At 38.1% G+C, this 19,421-nt stretch overlaps 1 protein-coding gene across 2 annotated transcripts in view; it reads left to right on the top strand.

Annotated features, from left to right (window-relative positions):
- The first annotated feature begins 4,607 nt into the window (after positions 1-4,607).
- Positions 4,608-19,421, top strand: part of rlf.S (rearranged L-myc fusion S homeolog) — a 29,418-nt gene continuing 14,604 nt past the window's right edge. The window contains exons 1-4 of one of the 2 annotated variants that reach the window (XM_018249586.2): positions 4,608-4,960; positions 16,767-16,921; positions 17,214-17,295; positions 18,016-18,151. In XM_018249586.2, coding sequence (XP_018105075.1) covers positions 4,781-4,960; positions 16,767-16,921; positions 17,214-17,295; positions 18,016-18,151 — 553 coding nt within the window. In that variant the 5' untranslated portion in view covers positions 4,608-4,780. Of the gene's footprint in view, positions 4,961-5,217; positions 5,348-16,766; positions 16,922-17,213; positions 17,296-18,015; positions 18,152-19,421 lie in introns of those variants that run through there. The other variant, XM_018249587.2, reaches the window with a different exon arrangement.

Here is a 19,421-nt window from a genome sequence, read left to right as displayed (position 1 = left end):
ATGGGTTATACAATGGGATTTTTCAGAACGTATCTGTTATCTACTGTGTATCATGTGCTTGAATGGATGCCTCCATGACTACAAAGCATGCTTGTTTATATAAGCTTTAGTTGTGTTTCTGAAGCAAACACATCAGTTTTACCAGTGCAGGACAACACATTGTCCTTCTTTTAAAGCACTTTTATATTTTGGTGTTACTGTTCCTTTAATGACTAAACTGCATTTGCACTAAAGGCTGGAGGTATAGAAGTCACATGGAGCCAAGCTTTAGAGAGGACAAAGTGAAATTTGAAACATCACTATTTAAAAACATGTCTGTTTTCAGTTCTGCATAGTATAAAAAATACAGTAAACTGACTGTAAAGTCCAATGAGAAACTGTAAACTTAGAAAAAAAAACCTCTAGGGGATTGTAACCCCCACAAAAAATTAATTGGTGTAAGCTTTCTCAGAGTGGTCCTCTAAGCACTTTTGGAAGTTACATTCAAGGCACTTTGGAAGGGGTTAAACAATAGTGTTTTGGCCAAAACTTTAGTAAGAAAGGCCCAAATAAGCGGAGCAATAAAAAGGCAGTTATTATGTATGTGTATGGCCTTTTGTACAGTATCTGTTTATTCAGCCTGCGTGTACAGTATATGTGCTTAAAAAGAAAACAAAAATAATGAAACAGAAACCCTCATCTGCTATCCTTCTTTTAAAAAAGAACATTGCTTTTAAAACTTTGTTTTTGCATAGAATTATGCAAATAATTGTATAAATATTTATATATTAAGTCCATATTAAGTCCAAAGCAAGCCAAGGACTCCCACACTAAAATAATTGAGACCCAGGTCTCATGCCAAATGCATAATACTTTTTCACAAAAATAGATGCACACTGGGGATTTGAAAGAAGTTAAAAAAAAGGTATCCTTTATTGCATTATAATTAAAACGAGAACAAGCCAGCAGTTCAGTCCCCTTCTAGGATCTTCATCAAGACTAAAGATTAAAGAGGAACTATCGCGAAAATTTAATATAAGCTTTAACTATGAAGATTTTCATTCATCCAGGTTATAATTCTAAAACAACTGGACTTGCTGAGAAATCATTGACGATGTTTCACTAGTCATCCTAGCTGCTTGGATGAGTAGTGAAACGTCTTCAATGATTACTCAGCAAGTCCAGTTATTTTAGAATTACTTATATCAGATATCCCAAAATTTAAGTTTAAAAAGTTCAACGGCTGTCTCTAGTGTTTCAATCTGGCCGCTCTTGCAGTGATCTAGGAGCATTCTGAACTGTTCTGCTTCCGCCTGCTAAAATGAAAAATCGCCTGTGGTAATGCACTCGCGGAGCTTCGATTTCTGAAGTCTTTTCAAATCTAATAAATTCGAATATACTCGAAATTCGACTGGGAGGTTATTTAAGAAAAAAATTGAATATCTAAAACGCGAACTAATATTACCTTCACGAAAACTCAAATTGAATTAAACAACTGGAATTGAGTTATTTCTCTCTGAAAAACCCTTGAATGTCAGGAAGGCTAATAACATCTTCAAATTGGTCACTGGACCTCTCCCATTGACATGAACTCGGTAGGTTTAAGGTGGCGAATGGTCAAATTAGAATTATTCCCAGGGTATAGGTTTGATAAAGCTTGATATTTGAATTAAAATTCGAATCAATTTTGGATAATTCACAATTCGAATTTGAGAGTTTTGACAAAAAAAATTTGAATTTCCTATTCGACCCTTAATAAAGCTGCCCCTTAGTTGATACATTTCTTACCAGTACCTGTGGAATATCAGCAACTATTGTATCAATTCTAACAGCTGCCTTTAATAAAACTTAGGGATTTAACTCAGCAGGGCCAAAGATAACAAATGTATCAATTTAGAGCAGCTAAAGTTCGGCAACCCCCCCCTCCCAGCAGAGCTTTAGAAGAAGGTGAAAAATGAAACGTTATACTTTAATATTAGAAAAACAGTCAGAAATAGAAAGTGATTGGAAAAAGTCTTTATTTCTGGTGAACAATCTGAAACCAACTGAACAGAAAAAAAGTGAATGTGAACAGGTGATTTTTTAAACATCTTTTCTTTTATTGTAAGACCAAGCTTATCTTGAAATGATCGTTTAAATGTACGATTTTTCCATCAACTAAAACACCATTTCAAACGATATTATCTAAGTATAGGCAGGAAAACTGTGGGTAGCTGCCTGCCTGGCCCTACAAACATTTTGACAACGGATACATTTTACTGTGAACTATGAAAATCTTCTAACCTGCTCAATCGATTTTCTGACCAATGTCGGATGAAAACAGGGTCGGACTGGCGCAGTCGGGGCCCACCAGGTTGTGAACCTCGGGGGCCCCGTGCGCATGCGCTAAAGCTTGTGCACGTGTGTGAATGACAGACGCATTGTGCGAACGACAGGCCCAACGTGCACATGCGCGAACGTCAGGCCCACCGCACGCATGCGCAAGTGGCAAGCAAACCGCTCCACACAACATTTCTTTCCGTTCGGGGGGCCAATCTAGTACCGGATCTGGGTGGCAGAGGACCAAGAGGGCTGGGGCCCACTGGGTTTTTTCCCGGTTTACCGCCGGCCCAGTCCGACACTGGATGAAAATGGTTAGATGCCTAACTAACCTCATGATAATGTGATGTTTTTGTTTACGTCTATGGTGAGCTTTATCTGGGCAGAGATTGGGGGTAGGGCTGCCGCTAGGGTTGCCACCTTTTCTGGAAAAAAATACCGGCCTTCCTATTTATTTATCTTTTTTCCCTATTAATAACATTGGGATCAGCCATCATTTTTACCGGCCAGGCCGGTAAAATACCAGCCAGGTGGCAACCCAAGCTGCCACCTTTGTCAGCAATAAAAGGTGGACAAAAGTGTTGGGGTAATGATGTCAGGGGCAGACTCGCAGGGGTGACTTTTGGGCAGTCTGGTTCACAATCCTGGAATCCTGACAGCCTTTTAAAAAAAACAGGCTGTCTGATTAAAAGTCAAAGAGGTTGGTGGAAACTCTAATTGGAGTGTACGGTATGGGATCTATTATTCGGAAAACCATTATCCAGAAAGACCATCTCCGATAGACTCCATTTTATCCAAATTTTTAACATGATATCATTTTTCTCTGTGATAATAAAACAGTACTTTTGTACTTGATCTAAACCAGTGATCCCCAACCAGTAGCCCGTGAGCAACATGTTGCTCTCCAACCCCTTGGATGTTGCTCTCAGGGTCCTCAAAGCAGGTGATTATTTTTCCAGGCTTGAAAGCAAGTTTAAATTGCATAAAAAGTAAGTATAGTGCCAAGTAGAGCCTTTGTAGGCTGCCAGTCCACAAAGGGTCTACTAAATAGCCAATCACAGCCCTTATTTGGCACCCCAAAAGACTTTTTTCATGCTTGTGCACACAGTGCTTGAATGTGGCTCACAGGTAAAAAAGGTTGGGGACCCTGATATAAACTAAGAATTAATCCTTACTGGCAGCAAAATCAACATATTGGGGTTACTTAATATTTAAACGATTTCCTAGTATGAAGATCCAAATTATAGTAAAATCCGTTATCCAGAATCCCCTGGTCCAAATCATTCGGGATAACAAGGTCACTTACCTGTACATTTATACTACAGGACTGAATTAGAATCTATTTGTTTAAGGGGCACATTTACTTAAGGTCGAATATCGAGGGTTAATTAACCCTCGATATTCGACTGTCGAAGTTAAATACTTCGAATATCGAAGTCAAAGGATTTAGCGCTATTCGTTCGAACGATTAAATCCTTCTAATCGAATGATTCAAAGAATTTTAATCCATTGATCAACCGATTTTCCTTTGATCACAAATTAGCTAGAAAGCCTATGGGGACCTTCCCCAAAGGCTAATATTGAAGTTCGGTAGGTTTTAGGTGGCGAAGTAGGGGGCAAAGTTTTTTTTAAAGTGACAGTACATCGACTATCGAATGGTCGAATAGTCGAACGATTTTTAGTTCGAATCGTTCGATTCAAAGTCGTAGTCGAAGGTCAAAGAAGCCAATGTGATGGTCGAAGTAGCCAAAAAAATACTTCGAAATTCGAAGTATTTTTTATTCTATTCCTTCACTCGAGCTAAGTAAATGTGCCCCTAAGTCTTCAAACCAAACATATATAAATCCTTCTTGTATGTATCATTCCTCAACCTCATCTGCCAACATGTTCAAGGCATAACCAGAAGCCTTTAAAATCTTTTGCTTGCTTTTAAATATGTTTATCTATGAAAGATTATCTAGCAATTCTATTCTATTCAGATTTTAAGATAAAGTATTATTTAAAATATTCATAAAATATTCATAAAACAGCAGATTTTTTTACATTTTATTTTTCGTCTTTGTTGGTAATCCCAACATTGTTTTCAACGTTGGATGATTGCAATTTAAAAAATCAATAAAAAGCAAGTTTTAAAAAAAATTGCTGTTTTTAAATACTTTTAGCTACCAAAGATTATGTAACTAATCTATTCTATTTAGATTTTACGCAAAGGTATTCTTTCAAATATTTCTCAATCAAAATCATAAAACAGCGGATATTAGGGACACTCGGATTAAAGTTTGTCAACAAACAAAATGGCCGCGGATAGAGGGTGTCTCACAGGGAGGAGACTTGACCTTAGGCGGACCGAAGATGCTTACGCGCCCGCGGGTCTCCCTAGTGATGACGTTGTCTGGTAGACGCCGAAACACGTGACGCTGGAAGTGAGTGTGCTGTATGGTGTGGTGTGTGTGTTGCCTACGCGCGGCAAAGGCGAGAGAAGATGGCGGACGGGAAGGGAGAGTCCCGAACGGGGCTAGCCAGCAACGACAAATCGCCTTCTACGCTTTCCGCAGCGAGCACACACCGCTTGATAGATGACTTAAAAGAACTAAAGGACATGCTGAAAGACGACGATGTGTCTGCGCTCTCCTCTTCTGTGTATTGCGGTCGCTTCTGCGAGGTGAGTGATGGCTCTGTTGGGTAGAAAGCAGAAAGAACTGCACGCACCGCATGTGGACTAGAGCTGCAGATACATGCTGTCGCTGGCTGGAGTGCTGCAGGGCTAGTCATATGCACCGAATTCACGGACGGGCTGTAACTGAAGCTTGTTTGGGTGTTAGCGCAATGCTTTTATTTTGGTCTCTGACAGTGAGAGATGGGGGCGGGTTTGTGGGAGGGTTAATACTCTATATAGCTTAATCCACCACTATCGCTATTCATTCACATTGGCTCCTTCGTTAGTAACGTTTGAAGTGTACACAATAGGCCCTGGCTGTAATGGTTGCCTAGGCAGGAATGGCGGCACCAGGGGGCAAGTGAGGGCCGCTCCCACAATACACAGCGGTGGGTAAGTGCGTTCTTGGTGCTGCAGTCAACACTTTAGTACCAGAAGGCACCACAGGGGTAATTCATGGTTGCAACTGGAGCTCTGGGGGAGGCTGCTGCTGCTGCATGGTTTCAAGGTCCCCATTCCTCTGTGTCACTCAGACCTCCTACAGTTGTTGTGTTAAAAATAATATCTAAATGACTACATGTGTAATTATTTGATATACAGGTATGGGATCTGTTATCCATAATGCTCGGGACCTTGGGTTTTCCGGATAACGAATCTTTCTGTAATTTGGGTCTTCAGGCCTTAAAGGACCAGTAACATCAAAATTTTTTTTTAAAAAAATTCGTTAGAAAACAACGAAAAAAAACACCAAGACAAATTAAAATTTCAAAATTGCAAAGCGTTTATTAAGAAATAACTTACTGAAACTCCACTTCCTGTCCTCTTCTGAAACGGCGATATGGCGACCATCCATAGTGCGGTGCTGGATTTGTCCTCCCTGGCTAGCTCCCATAGGCTTCTGACAGCAGGAAGACGGTGCTGGATAGCAGACGGCTGGATGAAGAGCTAAAGTGCCCGGTGTGCTCCCGGAACATCCTTGTGCAGAGCAGCGCGCCTCTGGGGAGATCTTGCACGGACTCAGCCTCCTACTAATCCAGCCCTGCAGCAGCAGGCGATTCTTAGCGAGTGCCCCAGGCGGATGGCAGGGCACACAGACATCGCAGACATCCCCTCTGGGCGCATCTATCAGCACAGGAGCGTTACATCGCAGGAGCGTTACAAGCGGTGTGGGGCTGGTGCCGGCCGGTGTCTTTGTGAGGCGCAAGAGTAAGCGCACACTGACAGCCTCTATCGCTCCGACTTGGAACCGGTACAATCCCAGCAGCCTCTCTCCAGAGCGGGACTAAGGAGGCTTCCGAGCAGCGGCGCGATGCAATCCGTGCATGAGAATGGCCGAGTGCTGCTGCTGCCTGTGAAAAAAGTGTGCGGCTGTTAGTGTGCGCTCACTCTTGCGCCTCACACAGACACCGGCCGGCACCAGCCCCACACCGCTTGTAACGCTCCTGCGATGTAATGCTCCTGTGCTGATAGATGCGCCCAGAGGGCATGTCTGCGATGTCTGTGTGCCCTGCCATCCGCCTGGGGCACTCGCTAAGAATCGCCTGCTGCTGCAGGGCTGGATTAGTAGGAGGCTGAGTCCGTGCAAGATCTCCCCAGAGGCGCGCTGCTCTGCACAAGGATGTTCCGGGAGCACACCGGGCACTTCAGCTCTTCATCCAGCCGTCTGCTGTCCAGCACCGTCTTCCTGCTGTCAGAAGCCTATGGGAGCTAGCCAGGGAGGACAAATCCAGCACCGCACTATGGATGGTCGCCATATCGCCGTTTCAGAAGAGGACAGGAAGTGGAGTTTCAGTAAGTTATTTCTTAATAAACGCTTTGCAATTTTGAAATTTTAATTTGTCTTGGTGTTTTTTTTCGTTGTTTTCTAACGAATTTTTTAAAAAATTTTTTTGATGTTACTGGTCCTTTAAGTCTACTAGAAATTAATTTAAACATTAAATAAACCCAATAGGCTGGTTTTGCTTCCAATAAGGATTAAATATATCTTAGTTGGGATCAAGCACAAGATACTGTTTTATTATTACTGAGAAAAAAGGAAATCATTTTAAAAAATTTGGATTATTTGGATAAAATGGAGTCTATGGGAGACAGCCATTCCGTAATTTGGAGCTTTCTGGATATTGGGTTTCCGGATAAGGGATCCTATACCTGTACTTATGAACAGGTAACTGTTTAGTAACCTGCAGAACATTACCCCTGTTTCTGCATTTCCTTAAGTGGAGTTAAAGTGAAACTCTTTATTGGCTAACTGAATTTGATTTTACGGGATGAAACCTCTATTCTGTTAACCAATAAAGTGATCAAACCCATATTTTTTTGCCTAATGATGAAAAATCTAGGCCTAAACAAATTCAGTATAGGTTCATGAAATCATTTCATTGTAATTACACCTCTATTAGGGCAATGACACACAGTGCTAAGTGTTGCCTGCTATTTGTTGCGGCTACGAAACACTGGAATAAACCCCCACCATCAACAATACTGAGAATTGTCTCTTCTTTATATCAGTAGCTCAGTTTGTCATTGCCTTTTAAAACAGTATGTGACTGACTGTTTACATTATCTGCACTTCTGCTTCTGTTGCAGAAGCCAGTTTCCTTCCTGTTTGTTAATCTGCTGCTTCTGCTACCTTAAACTTAAAAACATTAATGTTGTTAAATTTTGTACTGTTGTTTTAGAGCTATATTTTCTAGCCTTATGCAAAAACTTAAGCAAGAGTTGGGAGGACATGTCCTTTAATAATGCTTTAATCACATCATCCTATAGACTAAAGCGGGAAGAATATTTTGTTGCTGCAATACCTTTTCAGAAATAATTTGCACGATTAAAATCAGAGCACGAATATTTGCATCAACTGATGTGCAGGCGCAAAGGAGCATCTTAATCTCTAATAGGAAGGTTGTAAATGAGTAAAATATTGAAGGGGAACTCCACAAAAACATTACTTAAGCTTTTTGAAAAGTGAACATAATTTCAAGCAACTTTGCAATATACACCATTTAAAAAAAATATACAGACTTTTAATTATTTTTAATGGTTTCTGACAGTTCCCTAAGCCTAGCCCCCTGCTCTCCTGCTGATCTCTCTGCTGAGCTGGCTGACTACTGTTACTTTGTATCAACAGACAACTGTCCTCAGCCTGCATCCTCCAAACCCCACAATTCTCTGCACACGTGGTTTCAATAAGAAACAGAACATCAAAATGCAATGCATTGTGGGTTATGCAGTTTCTGCATGCTGTCTGTAAGCTTTGGAGAAGTTATTACAATTTGTAACATCAATGTTTTAGTCCCTCCTTCCCTGCCAGGATTTCAAATGATGCAGAAATAGAAGAACTGTTAACCAGCTGGATTTCAGCATAGTAAATTACATTTATTCATACTTTTTGAAGAAACGGGTAACTGTGATGGGTATATTAGGGGTTTCTGTGTTGTGTGGGCCTCTTTATCAAATTTTGGCGTGGAAGCCGGAGTTCCCCTTTAATTGTAGAAAGTGGTTTAGAAAATGTCTGTTACAGATGTATAGTGCAATACAAGCTACAGTGTGTGTGGAAAAAGAAAGCAGAAGTTGTCTGACAGTAACACAGGGTATAAGCAGTCCACCTTCATATTATCTCCTTATTAGCATGTATTGATTATAGATCTGTATTTCCATTAATAACTCCTCAGACTGTTTTAACATAGTATGCAAAAGTAGCAATAGTCTTAATAGCATTAATTGTCTTGTGCTATATTGTTGGCAGAATATTGTTGCCTTACGTTTCTTATAATGCAGTCTTGTGTTCCTTAGGGTAGATTGTATATTCAAGTGTATAAATTATGAGCATTAATAAAGGGCATTGTAAAGGGATGTGACATCAAGAAGAAACACAAATTGTATTTTAAACTTTTGCGTTAACAGCTTGTGAGAAGAAGTTTAACATGGCCTTTATCAGTCACAGTCTTTGTAAAGCTGGCCACAGACGCAAAGATCCAATCGTACGAATCAACGTACGATCGGACTTTCCCATCTCCCAACCTGCCACTAACCATTCAGATCAATGTCTTACCATTCCGATCAAATAAAGAACAGATCAGCCGATGTTCTGCCCCTGACAGCAATCGTACGATAGACAAATCTAGTGACAGTCTCCCACTGAATGTATGACCGGCAATACACGCAGAAATATTATCGGCAGCCGACAGAAATTTTCTAACCTGTCCGATCGACCAAACGACCGATCTCCGCCTGACGGAAAATGTCGGGACTCTCCACACACGTTCCGAAAATCGTATGAATCCTCGATTCGTACGATGAGATCTTTGCGTCTATGGCCAGCTTAAGATTTGCAGGGTTACTAAAGGGCAAAGTGGCCTCCATATTGACACATAAAATTCTATATATGTTTCCTCCAAAAGTTGTCAATACATATAATATTATGAAAGGGGAAAGCCCCCATCAGCTGTCTAACCAGTCTGATTGGTTCCCAATTTCAAAGCACTGTTTAATGGGGCAGTATACTCTCTTTTTAAAAAGAGTTCAATAATTAGGGATTGTACTAAACATACCTTTTGCCTTTTTTATTTAATTACAGAATAATTATTTTTTATCATTTATACAGTTACATCTTGCAAGGTAGATAATTAAATCCCAATACACCCAGAAGTTCATTGTACACGTACAGGGTGATTATTTGAGCTCTGGTAATCTAATTATTTTCATTGCAAAGACCTTGCAAAATGTATGATCAGCCCAAGCCATATGCATTAAATGTCTGCTGAAAAATAGGTGTTACCCGTTTAAGGTTTTATCCTTGGAAATATATAAGACTTATTTCACTTGAGATAAATTGAATATAATTTATTAACTATAAGTTACTCTTTGGAAATGAGATGGCACAAAAGAGCGTGGTGGGAGTTCTCCATGGCATGTGTGTATATATATATGTATATATGTATGTATGTATATATATATACACACACACACATATACATACACACAACTATATGCCAGTTTATATTCATATAGAAGTTTTTTCGGTTTTGCAGTTGTTTTTGGTTCATTTAGTTTAACTTTGATTTTGGTTTAGAATTACCAAAGGATGTGGTTTATATTTTTGAGCTTTAGCAGTGATAAAATACTGTGTATGTTGTGTACTTAACTTATTTCATTCAACATGGGAAATACATTAGTATATTAAAGGAACAGTAATGACAAAAGTTTTTTAATGTCTTAAACATATAATATAATGTTAGCATGCATGGGTAAAAGCTGTGTGTTTGCTTCAGAAAGACTACTATAGTTTATATAAACAAGCTGCTGTGTAGCCAAGGGGGCAGCCATTCAGGCTGGAAATAAAGGAGAAAAGGCACAGGTTACATAGCACCTAACAGATAAAACACCATTGTATTGGACAGGGCATATCTGTTACCTGCTTTGTAACCTGAGCCTTTTTCTATTTTTTTTTTCAGTTTGAATGGCTGCCCCATGGCTACAAAGCAGCTTGTTTATATTAATTATATAAATCTTTATGATGCAAACTTTCCAATTTTACCAGTGCAGAGTAACACTACATTTTATTTGAATTACTTTGATACACTTTTGAGTTTTTGGTGTTACTGTTATTTAAAAACAGAGGAGTAGGAGTCAAAGCATTTATTTACAGACTCCAGAGCCCTGATTTATACAATGATCATCTAAACTACTGGAATTTTTGATCAGGATTTGGACTTTGAGCAGCATTTAACAGTCAAGGCATAAAACTGAGGGACTATTGGTCAGCTTTGAACTTTACCCTCTTGTGATGTCATGACCAAGGAATGTATAAATGCTGTAATGAGCAGATTCTAACATAACAGAATACAACTTCCTGCATTTCAGCTCTCTAACTCTGAGTTAGAGGGATACTGTCATGGGAAAAAAAAATTTTTTCAAAATGAATCAGTTAATAGTGCTGCTCCAGCAGAATTCTGCACTGAAATCCATTTCTCAAAAGAGCAAACAGATTTTTTATATTCAATTTTGAAATCTGACATGGGGCTAGACATTTTGCCAATTTCCCAGCTGCCCCTGGTCATGTGACTTGTGCCTTCACTTTAGGAGAGAAAAGCTTTCTGGCAGGCTGCTGTTTTTCCTTCTCAATGTAACTGAATGTGTCTCAGTGGGACATGGGTTTTTTTCTATTGAGTGCTGTTCTTAGATCTACCAGGCAGCTGTTATCTTGTGTTAGGGAGCTGTTATCTGGTTACCTTCCCATTGTTCATTTGTTTGGCTGCTGGGGGGGGGGGGAATAGGGAGGGGTGATATCACTCCAACTTGCAGTACAGCAGTAAAGAGTGATTGAAGTTTATCAGAGCACAAGTCACATGACTTGGGGCAGCTGGAAAATTGACATAATGTCTAGCCCCATGTCAGATTTCAAAATTGAATATAAAAAAATCTGTTTGCTCTTTTGAGAAATAGATTTCAGTGCAGAATTCTGCTGGAGCAGCACTATTAACAGATTCATTTTGAAAAAAAAATGTTTTTCCATGACAGTATCCCTTTAAGCAGCTACTTTAAGGTGGCCCACATGGGACATAACTGTTCAGTGAGTTTGCAATTGATCCTTAGCATGCAGGTCAGATTCAAAACAATAAATACATCTGGAAACAGTAAGAAAAGTTAGTCCTAGATTTGTTAACTCTTGCCAGTCCTTTTCCAGTCTCTCAGCTGTACACGAAATTCTCACATGTAAAACAGCACTTAGGGCAATAAGAGAAAACACATAACAAAACAAAAATATGGTGTAGTATCTTCAGTTTCCTCAAATAGCACCATGTATTGGAAAAGAGAAAACTCTCTTGTGTTCCCCTTTAAAGAACCTTTTACTCCTCCAAACAGTGCATATTTGCTTATTCGGGAAGCCTTCACCAAATTTGGCCAAAATGCCTACTTACAAGACAGTGGTTATAATTATTGCGCGTAGTTTTCAATATTATCTTCCCCTTCTCAGCAGAACTTATTTAGGCTCCAACATAGGAATTCAAAAATCCCATATCATAATACTGTTTTATTTTTAAGAATATTTTTTTTTTTTTTAAAACATTATACTCACATTAGTTTCCATGAGGATAGTCACCCATATGTAAGTTTTTAGCAGGTTTCCCCGATTTAGTCCTGAGAGAAGAGTTTTGCTGGCGTCCCCTTTTCCCTCATGGTTCTTCCCTGCAGCTCACTGTAACATCACATCCGCCTAATGTGTTTCGTTAAGCCAACCTGCATTCTCCGAGGCATCAAAAGCAAATAGTTATGACCCAGGGCCCCCCCCATCAAGTCAGTGATTGATTTCTTTTCAATAAAAAACTCCATAAAATAGGGCTTGTGCCAAACATACTTTTAACCTGCTCTTTTAATTAAGAAATATCTGTTTTTTGCTATTTCCTGCATTCACCAAGAAACCCACTTTCATAGTTGCATAAGGGAATCTGATAAATATTACTGGTCCTCCGATAACCCTACTGTATAATGAGCTGTCTTTTAATACAAAGGCTGTTTGTTTATACAGAGCCAATTGCTAGGTTTATAGAGATTACATTCAGTGAAACCCAAAATATTTCTAATATTGCTTTATAGGAGCAAATACATTAGGAATATAATGCTTTTATTTATTTATTTTTTTTAAATAACATATTGCTGCCCATGTTAATTACTAATTCAGAAAGCTTGGACAAAAGGCTTAAACTTGACCAACCTTCTCTTCTGTGGAATTTGTCTGCAAGCATTAGTGCAGTCATCAGATGATTGTCATATGGAAGCAAGACTACAATGTTATTTTACACTGCCCTTTTTTTAATTTAAAATCTTTAATGGCGCACTATACCTTCTGTTTTACATTTTCCTCTTATATTTGTCCAATGGAAATTGAATCTTATTAATTATTGGTTGGATTGTTTGAAGGGTTGAAAACTAGGGATGCACCTAATCAAATTCTTAAGATGCGGCCAGGTACCTCATTCTCTACAAAATATTTGTTAAAGGGTAAGGGCATACGGGCAGATTCGGGGAGATTAGTAGCCCTGGCGACAAATCTCCTCTTCTTCGGGGCGACAATCTCCCCAAACTGCTCTCCCGCGCAGCACTTAGTTTTCGGAAGTGCAACTGCGTACGACTTCAGAAGCGTGTGCCGCCCCGCTGGCGATTTTTCATTCTAGCTGGGGGGGGGGGAGGCAGTTCGGCGAGATTTTCACCCCAAAGAAGATTTGTTGCCAGGATGACTAATCTCCTCGAATCTGCCGTGTGCCCTTACCCAAACAACCGAATGTTGTTAGACAATTTCATTTGAGGATAATTTAAAAGCTTTGCTGAAGACTTGGTGGCTGAAGCACTGGTTTTTGCTATATTATTTTAAAGAGTCCGAACCAGCAGTGATTGCAGGTAATAGAAAGGGATAGTGCGAAAACAATATCTTTAGAATTGCTGAAAATGTGTATTTAACATATAATGGAAAGTTGCATAGAATTCCAGTATCCTGGAGAGAGGGGTGTAAAACCACTATAGGAACTGTTACATTGAATATTGGGGTCCAGGTAGTTTTCGGTATAAGGAAACTTTCCATACTTTTCAACTGTACAAAAATGAGAAGCTTTCTATGCACTGCAGTTGTATTGCAAATGCTTCAAGTCTATATCCAGACAAACTTACATTACCTGGAAGTGATGTTCTCCTAACTTTAAAGCTGCTCGTTTGCTTTTGAGCTGTAAACATGCACAATATAAAACGCTAGGTAATCATATTTATGTACCCTTCTTAAATGGCCACTGCTCAAGATTAGGCTTTCCTTGTTATTTAAATTCTTATGGCACTTCTGTTAATCACATCAGCTGTCTGTAAAGGAGACAAGTTACCATGTTGTGTGTTAGTGACTGTAAGGAAGTAGCACTAACAGCTGGCATGTCAAAGGGGACTTCTTTTTAGAGCAGGAAGAAGAAGAAGCTGTCTGCTGTGAATTTTTTTTACAGTAATTTGGTGCTTTACAGCTCTTCATTCATTCATTCATTCTGCAAGCTACCTGTATTATATTTCTTATTAAATTGTCTGTTACCACCTCATCTAAAAGCTGCTCATTTGGGACAGAGCACTTAATCCCCCTCTATTCCTGGAGACTGTGAGATATTAGATCTGTAAATTGCAGATATATCACAAAAAGCCATGCTTTGGTTTCGGACTGCTATTGTGTGTGTTTAGGCAGCAGCAATTTTTGTATTTCCTTGTTAGTTCGTTTTTTAGTTATAAATCACTTTCTCAATTTTTAATTTTATAAAACATTCACGGTCAAGATCATCAATCATAATTTGTATTCCCATTCAGGAGATTTCCTTTAACTCCCCCATAGTTGCTGTGCAGAAAGTTGAGAAATGAAGTGCAGGCTTGAAGCACTACTAAGCATGCCTCTTCCATTCAGCCTCATTTGCATATCTGCATATCTGAATCATGCCAACCAATCTTATTAAAGATAAATATAGCCAAAAGATAGTGTGATGTCTAGTAGCACTTCATAGCTGCACCACAAACATACAGGTGGGTTATTTGGTTACTGATTAAAAAAAAATCATTATAGATTGTTAGACTGTAAAGTCATCTGTGGAAGTGACTGATATTATGTATAATCTCTTTTTATAGCTCTGTGGAATATGATATAGAATAATAGTATGCTGTATGACTTCCTTTATGGTAAAAGCTGTGTAATGTCCTCATCTTTCATTTGTGTATTCAAAGGCTTGCCATCTGAGCTAAAGGTAGTCTAAACTCTTGGAGCTGAAAATGTACATTGTACATTAGTTATCTTTCAAGATATTGGTAATTTTTTTAAACTGCTGATATAATGAATTTAAAACACCACACCTGTTCAGTCAGTTGGCCAAATATCCAACCTCAGAAAATTAAAGGGGAACTATTGCAAAAAATGAACATTTAATACAAGATTCACCCTCAACTTTTTAAATACAATCAATTAAAAATTCTGCACGGTTTCTGAAATAATCAAGTTTTCAGTATTCTTCTCTCAGCATCTGTTTCTCTTCATTCAGGAGTTGGTTGTGGTGACAGATTATATTTTATAAGGGGACTCCTTAGATGATGATGTATTAGAGCTCACTCTATTAAAACCCTCCAGACCTCATGTCTACACGTAGAATTTTTGCAGTTACTTTGTTAGATTTTGTTTGTACTGGAATTAATTATTTGAGTGAGCTCTAATACATCTGATAGGAAAGGAAGCCCCCTATAAGATATATTGGATCTAACTGTCAATCAAGTCACTGACACACAACTGCTGCAAGGATAACAGAATAAAGAGAAAGCATCTCTCAGAAGCTGAGAGAGTAATAGTGAACATAAACTTGATTATTTCAGAAATGATGCAGAATATTTAATTAATTGTACTTACAAAGTTTACTTTTTCAGTATGCTGAAGCTTATATTAAATTATCATTTTTGCGATAGTTCCCCTTAAGTTACTGAGCAGAGAAGAGTCTTCTGATGTCAAAAGTCTCTTCTCTGCATGGTAGATTGGTTTTCTGATGACTGGCTGGCCAGCCAAACTGAATAGTAGGTGATGCTGTTTTAAATTAGGAGTGTTAAAGCTGCTAATTTAAAAAATATATATATAGTATAGCTGCTAAGAAGGCAATTTTACAATTAATTTCAATGGTTTACACCCCCTTTAAGCACACTGCAAGTAGTCTTCTCTGTGTGCAGTGGGGTGGGACTCTTTTACAGAGACGCTGATCCTTGCTTTGCATCAAGTAGATTGTGCTTCTTTCTATCAACAGTGACAGAACAGTGTAGAAAAAGTGGTTGTTGAATTTTTTAGCGAAGACTTTGGTCACAGTAAGATACAGCAACTGGTGACCCTACAGATGATTGCGTCAGTTGGTCTCTGAGTTCTAGTTCAGCGACATCACTGCAATGAGACAACTGATATTTATGCATATTGTAAGCATCTTTATTGTAATATTTTGTAGGCTTTAGAGCAGGGCTGTATACCTTTTTCCAAGTGGTGGGTGTGGCCATTTCTCCAGATCGATTCAGGCAGGTTGAAAGTGAGGGGAATGGCACTTCTGCATTATTTAGAAAGGACCCGCAGTCATATCATTTATATAATATGATTCCATTGGACTGACCCACAGGCAGGAGAGTTGGGAGAGTTAAAAGTCCTTAAACTCTTAAAAATAATTCAATACAATTGTTAATAGGTTTCTGAGCAATTCAAATTCAGAATTGGCTTTGTCTTTCCAGCAATTCCCCATTAAAACTGAATTTAGATAAAAACTGATGAAGCTGTCCACTCTTCATCTCTGTGCAGGGGTTGGAGTTCTGTCAACAGTTGTACTTCAGCAAACCTGAGCAGTGGTTTATCAGATCACTGGGATACATGAAGGGATCTACAGCCATGTATTGCTGAGCTGGTAGGATTGAAAGAGCGTTTCTTTAAGAATTTGCAGTCGTAACACGATTCCATCTTTGTTAAGAACATGCCAGTCACTTTTCCTATAGCTGTTCTTCAGTAGTTAATGTGAAAATGTGAAGAAAAAAAATGTAAATAAGCCCTTTTTGACAAGCCAACATTTTTTTATCTACTGATTCTTCATCATAATGGAACCTTGCTATCACAATTAAGACCTTTACATTCAGAATATTTTTTTGGCACCTTTAACCTAAGTGTTAACATTTCCCTGAATTTATTCTGCTGTTTTTCTAAATGTTTGCCATGGACTTCTGAGATATACTACAATCAAGGACTAACTTAATTTTTGTACTTCAGTTGTTTTTTTTTTTTTGTTTTCTTTTTTAGATACTAATGCAACATACTGAAGAAAGTACAGCTTCAGAAAATGTAATTACTTGTGCAGGTGTTTATGGAACTGCTTTGCAGAGCTTTGCTACTGCTCGCCCATACCTCACTACTGAATGTGAAGATGTTTTGCTTCTACTCGGAAGGCTTATGTTGTAAGTATAGTATTCTTTATACACTTATGTACTTATATACAAGTATGGCAGGTTTACAACAGATGTGTAGACTGTTTAAAGTAGGTGAATTAATGAAATATAATCTTGAGTTTAAAATGGCATATTATGCCTTACCTCTCTTCTTTTTATTATAGGTAACAGACTGCAGGGTAGTCAGAAACTATTTTATATAGCAAGAATGAATATATTTCATAGAACAAAAATACATAATATTTTCTCTGCATGTATCTGTTTTAGTAAGTCTTTTTCGTATCTCCCAACTTACATGTAGGAGTTGCTTTGAAGTAATACTTTCAATGACTGAAGATGACCTCTCGTGTGATTATGGATTGCAATTAAAGAAATCTATTGTGGTAAATATCTTTTGATTTTTTGTTGGTTTCTTAGGCTAGTGTTATTTTTACACTGTTAAATGTTTTATTATATCTTGATCTTATAGTCCCTTTCTACACACTTTCCGAGTGTGGCGGATTATTTGTAAAGGGTTCCCTCAGAGAACATACATATAAATACCTTCCTTTATGGCAAAAGCCCCAATCCAAATGACTTTATAGTAATACAGTGTACGGCAAGGAACTGAAGGAGCGCCTTCTGCTCCACATGGTTATATATGACATGCTCATCATTGAAAGCTCACATAATAATACCCTGGCAATTACTGGACCATTCCCTTATTAATTGTTACCATCAAATTTTTATACAAAATTGTAGCAAATAGAATTCAAGCAGTCTTGATTAAGTGGGTTTTGTGTCTGGTAGAGAGGCATGATACTAAAAAGGTTAGTGGACCGGTTTTCTGGAATGCTAGGATTTGGGGTTATTAAATTATTAATATTTATAATTAATATTAATTAAATTCAATAGGATTGTTTTGCTTCCAATAAGGATTAAGTATGTTTTAGCTGGGGAAAAGAACAAGGTACTGTAGAATGTAGAAACCATACATACCAAACTAGAATCTACTAAGTAATCAAGTTTGTGACTAGAAACAGTTTGCCACTGTCTGTAAATTCAGTAAAACAGTACCTTAACTTGTATTTTTTTATAAAATATATGTATTTATTATTTAACAGGAGTCACATAACATACTAGTAGAATTTGGAAATAACAATTTACAGTTATTGATTGATGTTGTCCAGAATGGAGGAGCTTGGAAAAATCATGTTCTAGTTAGAATTTTGTCTCAACAACCTGTTGAGCCAGAAGAAGGTAAGGCTCATCTTCATACAGTTCTTATACTTAACTTCTAGAATATCCCTGTAACCTAGACCTGTTATTGTGCCCACAATATCAAATACTTCTTTCCATAATGATCACACAACTACAGAATCATTCTAACACTTACATTAACTGTTAGGGGGTTATTTATCAAAGTCAGAATTTATCTCAATATTTTCTACTACAAACTCCGATCAAATCTGTTCGGGTTTTTTTACACTTATTTATTATTACATATTCCTGAAAATTTGCTTTGCGGGAAAAAATCAGATTTTCACAATTTTTTCCAGATTTTTCCTTCCGATTTTCATGATTGTTTTAGATTTTTCACCCGAAAACCCAGGGCACATCAAAAAATAATCATGACTTCTCCCATTGACTTATATGCAACCTCGACAGGTCTGAGATGCCGGATTTTCAGATTCCATCCTTGGGGTTTATTAATTCCGAAAAATTTGTGATTTTTTTTTTAATAGTCCGATTTTATAAAAAAAAAATCACGTCACTAACTCCCTTGTCAGATTTAATATGAAATACAAAAAATGGAGTGAATCTTAGTGGCAGGTGTCTGTTACCTTAAATAAATATGGCCCTTATTTTTGCCCTTATGAATTGACACTTCTACATTTAATTTGACATTTACATAACGCAATTACCTTTTAGAAACGTCAGATGATTATAGAGACACTATCATAAAAAAACTACATCTGAAAACAAAATGTGATGTGTGGTTTATTGATGTGGAGAAATATATGAGACATTTTCTAGTTGCATTAGTGAGTGCATTTCATTCTGTGATCTTCTTGTCATAGAATACCAGCTTCTGTAGAGCAGTAATTTAGGGATCATAAGCAGTCCTTCACTGCCTGAAAATATGGAAACAGAAAAGTGCCTGTAACGTAGATCAAAATTAAATTTGTGTACTGCTGTATCCAGAAAGAGTCAGGGACTTTTCAGATGTGGCCATAAAACTTTAGTAGAGAAGTCTTGATACTTTTTCGGCATATAATGTACAGTACCTCTTAAAGTGATATCACTTCATATATGTGACCCGTTATCCAGAATGATCGGGGCTTGGGGTTTTCTGGATAACGGGTCACATATATGAAGTGATATCACTTTAAGAGGTACTGTACATTATATGCCGAAAAAGTATCAAGACTTCTCTACTAAAGTTTTATGGCCACATCTGCAAAGTCCCTGACTCGGATCTTTCCTAATTTAGATACCTTAAAGGAGAAATCAACCTGTGGGGAAAAAA

This window comes from Xenopus laevis, chromosome 2S, assembly GCF_017654675.1.
Source record: "Xenopus laevis strain J_2021 chromosome 2S, Xenopus_laevis_v10.1, whole genome shotgun sequence".
Classification (NCBI taxonomy): Eukaryota; Metazoa; Chordata; class Amphibia; order Anura; family Pipidae; genus Xenopus; species Xenopus laevis.
The sequence above is the reverse complement of the archived record's forward strand: the minus strand, read 5'-3'. Positions and strand labels throughout refer to the sequence as shown.